The 13,472-nt window shown below is 37.9% G+C and overlaps 1 protein-coding gene across 2 annotated transcripts in view; it reads left to right on the top strand.

The window, feature by feature from the left end:
- Positions 1-13,472, top strand: part of map3k5 (mitogen-activated protein kinase kinase kinase 5) — a 189,857-nt gene that overhangs the window by 157,789 nt on the left and 18,596 nt on the right. For both annotated transcript variants that reach the window (XM_063040440.1, XM_063040439.1), the window contains exons 24-27: positions 3,695-3,800; positions 4,937-5,213; positions 6,092-6,204; positions 9,002-9,114. In XM_063040440.1, the coding sequence (XP_062896510.1) occupies positions 3,695-3,800; positions 4,937-5,213; positions 6,092-6,204; positions 9,002-9,114 (609 nt within the window). The remainder of the gene's footprint in view (positions 1-3,694; positions 3,801-4,936; positions 5,214-6,091; positions 6,205-9,001; positions 9,115-13,472) is intronic.

The raw sequence follows: 13,472 nt of genomic DNA, 5'->3' as shown, positions 1-13,472 counted from the left end.
TACAGCTGGTACATATCGCAAGTCCTGGTTATCTACCTCTGATGCCAGGCAGACAATCTCTGAAGAGTATTGATAATGGTTGCAGTCACCCATCTTGTAAAATCACTGCCCAAAAGAAAGCAAAGGCAAACCTCTTCTGTGGAAAAAAATTACCAAGTTCAATCTTGGTCAAGGACCATGATGGCTCACATCATGTGACACAGCACTTAATAATAATGATGATGATGTTAATGATCTTGGATTATTCCTTCAATGCAATGAACTGTCTTTGGAGTTTAATGGGTGATCTTCCAGCTATTCGGATTAAAGGGGAAGAATCTGTTGTGCATGAACTACATATTCACAGAATGTTACCAGTCACATCTATTACATCTGTTTCTTTGCTGTTGAAGTTCAATTTTGGCTTATCGTTTAAAGTATGTCGGGGTTCCATACTGGGATTTCAGGGCTAATTTCCAAAATATATTTCTGTGGGAGAGAATGTTTTGAAAAATATTGTACTTGCAAGTCAAGTGAATAAAAAAATTGTCCTCTCTAGTAGGCACCAATTGAGGTACAACACAGCAAGCTCCACATCCAGGCTTTCTTTACCTTTCCTCAGTCTGGGCCAAGTTACCCCTGATGATGCAAAATTCACTCAGGAACCACCAGCAATGAAATAAGGCAGAATTCCACAAGATCCACGACTTGATGCTTACGGTTGCCTAAAATATTAAATTTCCCACTCACTTTCCCTGACCCCTCCCACCTCCACTGGACCAACGAAATCAAATAGAAGCTCGAGAATTCACCACTCATCTTCTGATTGAGCAGGTTACAGCCGTCAGGGCTTGAGAGTGATATTTAATATGACCAGCCCGATATGTCGATATTTTCAACAATTCTGGTCACTTTCAAATTCTATTCATTTTAGCCCTCTTACATACCACCCTAGACCAGCCTTTTGTCATTCACTATCTTTTACCATTGTCTTTCATGGAGGTCTGTCACCATCTTAGCCACGTAGTCTCTCCTGCCCTCCAATGGATCACCGACTTCCCCTTTCATTCTCTCTGCTCCTCCCCCTTTTCCTTACCACTTAAGATATCGATCAGTAACTTTTCCATTACAGATTAACTGTGTTTCCAGTGCCACAGATCTTTATATTTTGAACTCTGAAAAGTTATCTGTATATTTCAAGAAAGCACTTTTTCTTTCAATATTATATATAAAAAATACAGAGTACAGGAAAAAAAATATGTCACTACATTAAGCTAAATCGCATATAAAGACTCCTTAACCTATATTCGTACAAGTCAATTATTTCATAACATTGAAAAATAATAACTTTATTATATTAAAAAAATCTAACCCACTACCAAGACCGAAGCTGATTAGTAGAAAAAAAAGAAAAAAGATTGTTAGTCATCATCTGTGCTTTAACAACAAATCAAAGGTTTTTAAAATAATTCAGAAATGGTCCCCACAATGTTTGAAAGTCTTGATGAGATTCAAAGATTGAATATTGAATCTTCTCTAAATTTAAACATGACATCACATCACGTAACCATTGGGCGTGAATAGGAGGGGCCACATCTTTCCATTTAAGCAAAAGCATTGTTCAGGCCATAAGAGACATAAAAGCCAAAATGTGCAAATCACATGGCTCCAAAATAATATCTTTTCCTCCAACAATACCAAATAAAGCAGTCAAAGGATTAGGCTTGAAATTTACTTTAAAAAGTATCGAAAAGGTTTGAAATACTTCTTTCCAATATTTTCCAAGATTTGGACATGTCCAAAACATATGAATGAGTGAAGCTTCTCCATTATTACATTTATCACAATATGGAGATGTATCTAAATAAAAATGAGACAACTTATCCTTAGTCATATGGGCCCTATGGACCACTTTAAAGAGTGGAGAGTGACGGACACATAATGATGAAGTGTTGACCAATTTAGAAATTTGATTCCAAGTTTCCACAGAAATATAAGTATCTATTTAAAGAAAATTTTCTTACTCTATTGAATCATGTAAAAAGAATATTTTTAAATTGGTCGCCTCTTTCGTTATCGTTAATTGGTTGAATTAACTCTATCGAACGGAATATATTACCTAAATTTATATATCTTTTTCAGGCATTGCCAGTTTTCATTCATAAATCCTTTTTTGATTCTTTTGACACTATTGTATCTTTTTATATATGGAAGAATAATCATTCTAGATTAAATAAAATTCATCTTCAGAAAGATAAGAAGAATGGAGGATTAGCCTTACCAAATTTTAGATTTTATTATTGGGCAGTTAATATAAGAAATCTTACATTTTGTTTATATTGTATAAATCGTGAGGATTACCTGATGTGGGTTTTCTTAGAAGCTAATTCTGTTAATAAAGTCTCTATTATTTCTCTTCTTGGATCCTCACTTCCTTTGTCTTTGAGTAAGTTAACTGATAATCTGGTAGTTAAACACACTGTGAGGATTTGGATACAATTCCAAAAATATTTTGGCTTATTGAGATTTTCTCTTTTGGGTCCGGTTTTTTCTAATTATTTTTTAAAACCCTCTATGATTGACGTGGCTTTTAAAGAATGGGATAGATTAGGTATTAAATGCTTTCAGGACTTGTTTGTAGAGGGAAGTCTTTTTTCATCTGAACATTTGTCACTAAATATAGTTTACTCAAAACTCATTTTTTTCGATATCTACAAATAAGAGATTTTTTACGGTCTCAAATAAGTACATTTCCTAAAAGTCCTGATAAGAATATACTAGATGTAATTTTTAATCTGTAACCTTTCTATAATAGATCTATATCTAATATTTATAATATGCTGTTGGGAATGAGAAGTGTTCCTTTGATAAAATTAAAAATCTTTGGGAACAAGAAAGCAGTTTTAAAAGAAAACCAAGCACCTCTTAAGAGCATCGGCCAACCAATGGAAGAGGTTTCTTGTTGGAAATTGAAAAGCAAATACTGAAAATCTGAAATAAAAAAATGAAAAATATTGGCCAAGTCTTTGACTTGAAATGTTAACACTGTTTTGCTTTTCACAGATGGTGCTGACTTGTTATTTCAAACAATTTTCTGTTTTAAATTCCATTGACAGCATCTGCAGGTTTTTTTTAATTTTAGAAAACAAGGGTTTTTCAAGCATCAGTTACCTTTTTTAGAGTAATTTACAATAATTATAAAGATATCTGTTAATTACAGAAACATTTTATGAGAATGTAAATAAACAAAGTATGCTGAAAATGTACATTAGGCCACTTAGCTCTAAAAGAGAATTATCATTGGTATTTTGGTTTCTGTTTCTGGTGAAAAGTTGAATCTCTATGGCTGGCCTTGCTTCTTCTGGCATAGATTTTTATGCATTTTCTCTTTTTACTTCAACTGCTTTTCAATGTAGTGGGAAAAATCTGCTGTTTTTTAATGTGTTCTGGTTTATACATGCTTCCTGACCCACAAATACAGCTTTCTCAAAAATGGCCTGTCCAATACTCGGTGTGAGGGCATTTAGGGATGGGTAATTGATGCTGGCCTTTCTAATAATGCTGATATGACCAATAAAGAATAAATGGAACCATGTTTACATACTTTCAATTTTACAGCTGCGCTGTATAGGTTCAATTTTTTAAAATCATTTTCTTCTTCCTGTTGTAACCAAAAAAGATTTAGAGTAATTGTTTTTTTATTCTGTGCTACTAGGTAAATAAAGTCTTGAGAACACACAATATTAAACCTCACTGGATGTTTGCTTTGGATAACATTATTCGCAAAGCTGTGCAGACAGCTATTACTATTCTTGTTCCTGGTGAGTCATTACTGCCCCAGCAGATGACTGGGCTGTTTAAGAATTATTCTCCTTCAAACTTTAATAATGCTGCCCTTATGAATAAAGCTAATTAGATTTCCTGCTGCCACCTGAGGGTGTAACAAAGAATCAACTATTAAGTTTTATGGATCCATTTTTTTAAAAAGTTGCCTCTTATTATATGGAATTAACTGAGTTAATTAAACAGAAATATTAATTGTACTAATAATTAAAAGGGCATTTTGTTACCTTTGAATTGGTTGCAAAACAGAAGCATTGTACCAAACTTTTAACTTCTGTCAGGCAATTTCAGATGGGTACTTGTAGTGTAATGTCCTTTGTTTCACATACCTATGTAAGTGACTCTTTTTAGACACAGTAACACATCATATTGGCCCATCATGGAATGCTCAGATGTAGTCTCTCATCACTGGCGAGAGGAGATCAAGGGATTTCCGAAAGGGGAAAGCTCACCTGCTTTCCTCTGCCTTTTGAAGCTTACCTTGATCATTGCGGCCACCGAGTTCTGATGCCAGCTAGTTAAATCCTGCATCGCCGCCTTCCAGTGCTTTCCATGGCATCATGGTCACACGTCATCCTCAATACGAATCGGGTTCACTTTCTTACAATATGTACTGTTCATCGAAACCTACAGTGAAATTTGTCATCTGTATTAACAACCAACGCACCTCTGCCAACAATGTTTGCCTCACCTACTTGGGAAGGTGACCAACTACCACACACATGCAGATAAAACTTAAATTGATATTTTAAACAGGACTAACAAGAAGTATTTGTGATTGTTCCTCTTAAAAATGCTCTTGAGTCTCTATCCCAATTTACCCCCATAACCCCAGTGAAAGGGAATCACAGAGCCCAATAAAATCCAAGCTGACCTATTATAATTGTCAAAAAATACCAGTCTACAGACTGGAAATATTAATTAATACTGTACTTTAAAATAATGCAGATTATACATAAAATTGTCCATATTTATCATTTTGAAAACAGGAGCTACAATTGAATGCAATTTTGATTGGAGCTAAGCAGACTAGAAACACTGCATCTTTGGTCTGTCAGATGTCAGACAGAAGGCTCAACTGTTAACATTGTATGTCGTTTTTAACTTCATACAGAACTGCGACCACATTTCAGTCTTGCATCTGGGAGTGATGCTGCAGACCAAGAAGAAACAGATGTTGAGGATAATGCAGATGTTGATGATAATGCAGATGTTGATGAAAATCACAATGAGCCACCCCGCTGTGAAATTCAGCAGCGGTCTGCTGTGAATGAGGACCGAATACCAACATCGGGTGTGAGCACACTTAGTTCAACTATATCACATGACTCTCAGTATATACACAGGTCCTTGACCATGCAATTGGGGAGGCTTAAATTGGAAACTAGCAGGTAAGTCATTCGATTTCAAATGCTTCAATAAGAATGTGATTTGTTTTGATGGTCATATATTTATATGGTAAATAAAACTAATATTGTTGGAAGTATTCCAATTGTTGGATAATATTTCAGGTGATTATTAATTTGACTGACTGAAAAAGTTTACTTCATTGGATGTTCATAGAGTTATCATGGCATGAAGGAGATTATTTGTCCCATTTTTCAGAGCAAAATTTATTGTACTGTTAGCCCCACCCCACTCTTTTTTTCCAAACCCAGTCTTCATCATTCTATTTCAGACTATGTTGTTTGTAACATTTTTAATGATTCTGTTGTCAATTATCAGAAACAAATTTTCGTTACTTACTCTACAATAGCTTTGAAAATGCCTATTTCATATCTGAAAGGGACATCTTCATTTATTTTGTTTGGGAAGTGGTGATGAAGGTATGGTTGTAATGTGTGAAAAATTAATAGCCATTGATTAACTAGTTATAATTTAATTCCAAGTCAACTAATCATATTAATTTGCAATGACCCTTAAATTTTATGTGAGGAAGCAGTAGGATTAGGACCACCATAGGACATATGATAGAACTATAATAACCTTTAAAAGTGTGTGCTTAGTCCATGGTTTATCTAAGATATATGATTCAGCGGGGACTAATAGATATTGTACCATTTTCAATTAAAAGATTACTTCAATTCATTTTAACAAAACTAATCTACACCAGGATAAACATGGTATTTGTTGCACATCTCCTTTTTAAAACTTTGCAATCCAGTCTGCAAATCAATGGAAGAACTGAGTTAAAAGCAGCTTTTAAAATTGTGATTAATTGGAACTGCATTTTACAAAGCATTGGTAAAAGTGTTACATTCATTTGCAGACTTTTAGAAGAACTCATTCAAAAAGAAAAGGACTATCAGATTCTTCTTCACCAAGCCATTGAAGATAAAGAACAAGAAATTAAATTGCTCAAACTGAAGTCAGAACAAACAGGTAATCCTTGAATAAAATGATCTTGCACAAAAAGTGTGATTTTGATTATGCATTCATTTTATGTACACGTTGTTCATACCTCTGTGGTTTTTTGATTGTTGGTTTCAGTCTGGTTGTTGTTTTCAAAAAGGGCACAGAGGGTAATTGAAGCACATTTGGTCATAAAGAGTATTGGAAGCTTGGCCAGGTTGTTTTAATGTGTGCACGCAAAATCTGGCCTGTCCTGACGAATAGTCCCGGCCTGAAACATTGACTTTTCCATAGACGCCTGGCCTGCTGAGTTCTTCCAGCATTTTGAGTGTGGTGCTTGGAGTTCCAGCATCTGCAGGTTTTCTCGTGTTGGTTTAATGTTCCATGCCTGGTCTACTTAGGAATTATCAATAGTTACTTTCTCTAATGAGCATACATATAAAAAGGAAGCAGATTTGAAGTTGGATATGGAACCAGGGTACAGGTTTCCCCCGCCATCTGAAGGTAGAGCGTTCCTATGAAATGGTTTGTAAGCTGAAATGTCGTAAAGCGAAGAAGCAATTACCATTTATTTATATGGGAAAATTTTGTGAGCGTTTGCAGATCCAAAAATAACCTACCAACTCATGCCAAATAACACATAAAACCTAAAATAACAGTAACATATAGTAAAAGCAGGAATGATATGATAAATACACAGCCTATATAAAGTAGAAATACTTCCCTACAACGATTGCCTGCACAGATCTCCGTAGCGAAAATCTCACGCAGGCGCTGTTGGCATAAACGCGCTCTCCAGTAACCTTTAAATTATGAAACTGCCAAATCTACCAAATAACACGTAAAAATACACAGCCTATATAAGGTAGAAATAATGTATGTACAGTGTAGTATCACTTACCGGAATTGGGAAAACAGCGCCGAGCACACTGATGATAGTGTGTTAGACTGAGTCGTCGCAGGCTGGGTGGTGCAGTGGCTCCCACCCTCCAGGCTGCCGACCCGATACATTGCCGCGAAGAACACTGCAGTAGCCGGGAGGCACACAGCACATCGTTAAGAAAAAAGCTGAAATAAACATTCTAATTAATTAGGTGCCGCCGACACCTAATTGTCGGCCCAGATCAGAGGCGATGCAATCAAAAATCGGCACTGATCTGGGCCGACAATTACGTGTTGGTGGCACCTAATTAATTAGCTTGTTTATTTTGGATTTTTTCTTAAAGATGTGCTGTGTGCCTCCCGGCTACCGCTGCGTTGTTCGCGAATCGGTACAGTATCTGTCCGTGGCCCCGGTGTTGGGGTGGTGGGACACGGGGGTGTCATCTCATCGTCGATCAGGGCAGGCAGCTCATCTTCTCCTATGACTGCCTGCCTCGATGTCGAAGGTCAAGGTTCGTCGTCTGCCGTGGCTGATGTGGAAAGCTTGCTTGACTGCTGAGCCTCGCGCATTTTTCTATCATACAGTTGTTTGTAAGCACTCAAACCTTTCTGCAAGTATCCCCTAAACCTACGTACCCTTTCAAGATTAAAGTCGTACTTTATCATCGCAGTGAAAATCTCACGCAGTTGCTTCACTTTCTGCATTTGGTTTCGACTGTTAGCCTTTCCTCTTCCAATTGCATCGGCTCTTCATCTATCAGTTCTTGGTCATGGGATGCCAAAACCTCTTCAACATCATCTTCGTCAACTTCCACAAGCCAAACTCACTTTGTCCTTGCTTCGTTCACCACAATCGAAACACTTAATTATGTCTGGTTTTATGCTAAGTGTAACACCCTTACTCTTTCAGGCTTTTCCGACACCTTAGAACTCATCTTGCTAACGGCTGCTCAATGCAACGTGTTTCAGCAATGCTGTTCTGAATCCGGGAGAGAGCGGCAGCTCGGGGCGCGCGCTGCCTTTTATTGCGCGCTGATTTTTTATCGCGCGCTGCCTTTCTTCGTAACAGTGAAAACACCTTCTGAAAGTGAAAACAGGGTACTAATGTAGGTCTTTCGTAACAGTGAGGTTTCGTAAAGCGAACGTTCGAAAAGCGGGGGACACCTGTATGTACTTGTAGATCATTGTCACACAGGCTAAATATTGGTTCACTATGGTGTTTCTTTGTATTTCTATAAGCTTCCCTTTTTGATTAAGTTCACACCAATTGCTCAAGTGCCAGCCACTTCAGGCTGTTACAATGGGATTTTTTTTTTGGCTGGGGAGTATATTCCTCTCCTAGTTGCCCACAAAGTCAGTGCAACTAGTGCGGCAATCTGGCAGTTTCCTCATTTTCCTTGTACATGAGCCAATAAGATAAGTATGATATACTGGTCTGCCAGTGAGCAGAACCCAGCTGGAATCCCCAGACTGGTTTGTGGCCTTGGTCTCGGAATATAGTAATTTATTTTTAAATTTGCTGTTTGTTTATTGGCTGAGGAAGGGCATCAGCAATGCCTCCACCGGGAGATCTCAGACAGAGAGGCAGTCAACCGGCATCTCTACATGTTTAGTTTGTATTAGCACCAGAGTTCATTAACAAGTGAGCCCCTGATTTTATTTTTCTCAAGGAATAGCTTTCATAACCCTAGAACAGCGAATAGAATTTTAAGCTGTTTTCAATGTACTAGGTACGTTACACAGAGGAAGTTTAGTATTCACAAAATCGATAGATGTGGCGTTGCACCTTTAGTATTGTCAGCTTTTACATTTTTTTTAAGGATTGCATTTCTTGATTCAGCTGAAGCAAGCTTTCATGCCATAAAGAAAGATTTTGATCTTTCACGACATGCTACTGTTGACTTCATTCATTGTGTTCCTGTTTGATTTCATGTTATTTTTCTAGACTTACCGACTCTGTCAGTGTGTCACTATGATTCTTCTCCGGTAAACACTGGAGACCCTGAACTTATTAGCTGGTTGAAAGAACATGGAGCTGATGAAGATACGATAGACAAGGTAAGAAAGGTCACCTGTTTATGAAGTACATTATTCATCTGTATGGGATGAGTATCCTTAACATTGCAAATTATGATACACGTGAAAAATGGTAACAAAGGAAAGAGTAGGATCTGTCACTGAGCAAAATGGTACTCCGTGTATGGAGAGAGAAGTCATGCGCATTTCTAAATAAGTATTTCACATCCATCTTCACAGGAAAGGAGAGACATAAAATCATAGACTGGTTAAGGCAGAGAAGGAGGCCATTTGGCCCATAGTGTCTGCACAGGTACTCCACAAGAGTAATTCTCCATTTCCAAGCACGGGCCCTTCCTCTGTGGCCATGTGCATTCTGCTCCACCACATCTACCCAATTCTCTCTCGAAGGCTTTGGGGGAAGCTGCCACAACTGCATCAGCAGGCGGTTCATTCTGGAATCCAGCACATGCCATGTAAGGAGCAGATTTCATGTCTCTTTTAATTCCTTTCCCCTCTAAGTTTATATCTGTGATCCATTCCATCCATACAAGTGTCAGTTTATCTATTTCTACCAAGTCCCTCCTCAACCTTCTCTTTCTCAACAGTAGTCCCAGCTCCTTTCGACTTCTTGTAAGTCTAGTCCCTTATTAAAACAGAAACATAATCTTGAAAAATTCTAATTCTACTGTTGATAGGTCTGTATATCTACAACTCTGGTTAACATAGTTTCGTATTTGAAGGTACCTAAAAAAGTCATTATGTTCTAGGCCATGTTTGTCCTGCAGGATTTGGAAACTTTGTAATACTCTTTTATCTATAAATGAGAGGTAGGTTGTAAGACCTTTCTTTATCCATAGCTCAAATCTTTTATCTCCTCTGTTGGGAAGGAATTCGGTATCATATGCACACCATCTAAAGAGTTTTAGCATGTTATTAATTCCACATGAATTAACCACCTTCTGCCATACTTTTAATGTAAGATTTATCCAAGCATTATTAAATTTTTCCAACTGGGCCATCAATCCTTTGTCAGCTATTGAGGCCTGAAGAGGAAAACTGTCAACTAATCCAAATTCTATTTCCTTCCATCTAGCCTTATATTCCCTATTACACCAATATAACAGAGGGGTTATCTGTGAGGCATAAAAATAATTTCTCAGGCAAGGAAGAACCATACCTCCTCTTTCCTTCCCTAACTGTAAAGTGTTATATCGAATTCTAGGTTTCCTTCCTTGCCAAATGAAGCGGGAAATCCATTTGTCCCATTCCCTGAATTGATTATCATCCACCTCCACTGGTAAAGTACGGAAAAGATACAATAACCGAGGAAGAATATTCATTTTTATAGTATTTATCCTTGAATTTAAACTTAAAAAGGGGATAAGATTCCATCTATGCATATCTGCTTTTATCTCTGAGATTAATGGCCCATAATTTACCTGTGACAGTGTTGAAAGATCCTTCGGCAGGGTTATTCCTAAATATTTTAATGATTTAGCTTCCCACTTAAGATCGTATGTATCCTGCAATTTTTTGGATGGTGTATAATTTAGGGACATAACCTGCGTTTTCTTTACATTTATTTTATAACCTGATATTTTCCCAAAGTCATCCAACAGTGTAAACAATCCTATAAATGATTTTTCTGGTTCACTCAGATAGACCAAAACATCATCTGCGAATAACGCCACTTTCTGTTCAATCCCTGCCACCTTGATACCTTTTACGATTTCGCTCTGTCTTATTAGTTGGGCAAGTGGTTCAATAATTCGGCTTGCAGTTCAATACCTAGTAAATCAGTTTCTCGCCTATATAATGCACTCTCCCATGCTAAAAATGTAAATACACTGTATATTAAAGAGAAGTGGGAGAAAGAAGCGGGGTTGGTACTTTCAGAGGAGGCTTGGGGGAAAATCTGCAGCTTTCAATGGTCCTCGACTAATTCTTTGACTTGGAGAGAACATTGTTGGAAAAACATTATAAGATACTTCAAGACCCCATATCAGGAAAAATATAAAGATACAAATGTGATGTGTTGGAGAAGGTGCGGCTCTAAGGAGGCAAATCATTTTCATATTTTCTGGGATTGCCCTAAATTAAGTCTATTTTGGGAAGGTACTCATAGAACATTAGTTAAGGTACTTAGGTCCCAGATACCTCTGAACTTTGAGACGCTCTATTTGGGGCATGTATTGTTCCTTGAACAGAAGGAAGATATAAAGTTGCTGCAGGCCCTCTTAGCGGCAAGTAAGAAATCAATCACTAGAAAATGGCTAAATCCAATACCACCTACATTAGAAGATTGGTACGAAATTATCTTGGAAATATTTAAAATGGAAAAGTTGACCTACTCCCTGAGAACTCAAAAAGAAACATTTTATCGAATCTGGAATAAATGGATTGAATATATAACCCCAATGCGAGCAGACTTTAGATGACTCTCCTAATGATTTATATTGCTCTTCTCATCAACACAGTAATATTGCTAACGTAAGCACCCCTAGTCTAAATGTTTGTTGTTGTTTTTTTTTGGAAAATAGAGAATTAACACAAGTAAAGGGAAAGATTTGGGAAAGGGATTAAAAAAATGAAAAAATTAAGTAAATAAGTACATAGGGATTGGATAATTATGTCTGCGGGCAGGAAGAAGCACGAACAAATTGGGATATAAACACCTACAATGGTTGGTATATAGGCTTGTATGCTACATTTTGGACCAGTGGAAATGGTCCAGAAGGGTTGTATGGAAACTATTATTACCATTTTTCTTAACAACTAATTTCATTACTTAGCCTAATAGGTTAGATTTACCACAGTACATAATTATCTATTTAAATGTTTATTTTGCTTTTATATCATCTCAATGTGTACTTAAGAATGTATAAATAATTGTAGTTTTATACATATAAAAAAATGGAAAAGGTAAAAAAAAAACAGAAACATAGAAAACCTACAGCACAATACAGGCCCTTCGGCCCACAAGGTTGTGCCGAACATGTCCCTACCTGAGAAATTACTAGACTTCCCCATAGCCCTCTATTTTTCTAAGCTCCATGTACCTGTCCAAAAGTCTCTTAGAAGACCCTATCGTATCCGCCTCCACCACTGTTGCCGGCAGCCCATTCCACGCACTCACCACTCTGAGTAAAAAACTTACCCCTGACAGCTCCTCTGTACCTGCTCCCCAGCATCTTAAACCTGTGTCCTCTTGTGGCAACCATTTCAGCCCTGGGAAAAAGCCTCTGACTATCCACACGATCAATGCCTCTCATCATCTTATACATCTCTATCAGGTCACCTCTCATCCTCCGTCGCTCCAAGGAGAAAAGACCGAGTTCACTCAACCTATTCTCATAAGGCATGTTCCCCAATCCAGGCAACATCCTTGTAAATCTCCTCTGCACCCATTCTATGGCTTCCACATCCTTCCTGTAGTGAGGTGACCAGAACTGAGCACAGTCTCCAAGTGGGGTCTGACCAATGTCCTATATAGCTGCAACATTACCTCTCAGCTCCTAAGTTCAATTTCATGATTAATGAAGGCCAATACACCATATGCCTTCTTAACCACAGAGTCAACTTGTGCAGCAGCTTTGAGTGTCCTATGGACTCGGACCCCAAGATCCCTCTGACCTTCCACACTGCCAAGAGTCTTACTATTAATACTACGGTATATTCTGCCATCATATTTGACCTACCAGAAGGAACCACATCACACTTATCTGGGTTGAACTCCATCTGCCACTTCTCAGCCCAGTTTTGCATCCTATCAATGTCCCGCTGTAACCTCTGACAGCCCTCCACACTATCCACAACACCTCCAACCTTTGTGTCATCAGCAAACTTACTAACCCATCCTTCCACTTCCTTATCCAGGTCATTTATAAAACTCACAAAGAGTAAGGGTCCCAGAACAGATCCCTGAGGCACACTACTGGTCACCGACCCCCATGCAGAATATGACCCATCTACAACCACTCTTTGCCTTCTGTGGGCAAGCCAGTTCTGGATCCACAAAGTAATGTCCCCTTGGATCCCATGCCTCCTTACTTTCTCAATAAGCTGGCATGGTGTACCTTATCAAATGCCTTGCTGAAATCCATACACACTACATCTACTGCTCTTCCTTCATCAATGTGTTTAGTCACATCCTCAAAAAATTCAATCAGGCTCGTAAGGCACGACCTACCTTTGACAAAGCCATGCTGACTATTCCTAATCATATTATGCCTCTCCAAATGTTCATAAATCCTGCCTCTCTTCTCCACCAATTTACCAACCACTGAAGTAAGACTCACTGGTCTGTAATTTCCTGGGCTATCTCTACTCCCTTTCTTGAATAAAGGAAAATTATTCCAGAAAGCATTCTCATAAACCTTTTCTGGACTTTTCTAATG

Source organism: Mobula hypostoma, chromosome 2 (assembly GCF_963921235.1).
Source record: "Mobula hypostoma chromosome 2, sMobHyp1.1, whole genome shotgun sequence".
NCBI lineage: Eukaryota > Metazoa > Chordata > Chondrichthyes > Myliobatiformes > Myliobatidae > Mobula > Mobula hypostoma.
This window is presented reverse-complemented; position numbering and strand designations above follow the sequence as displayed.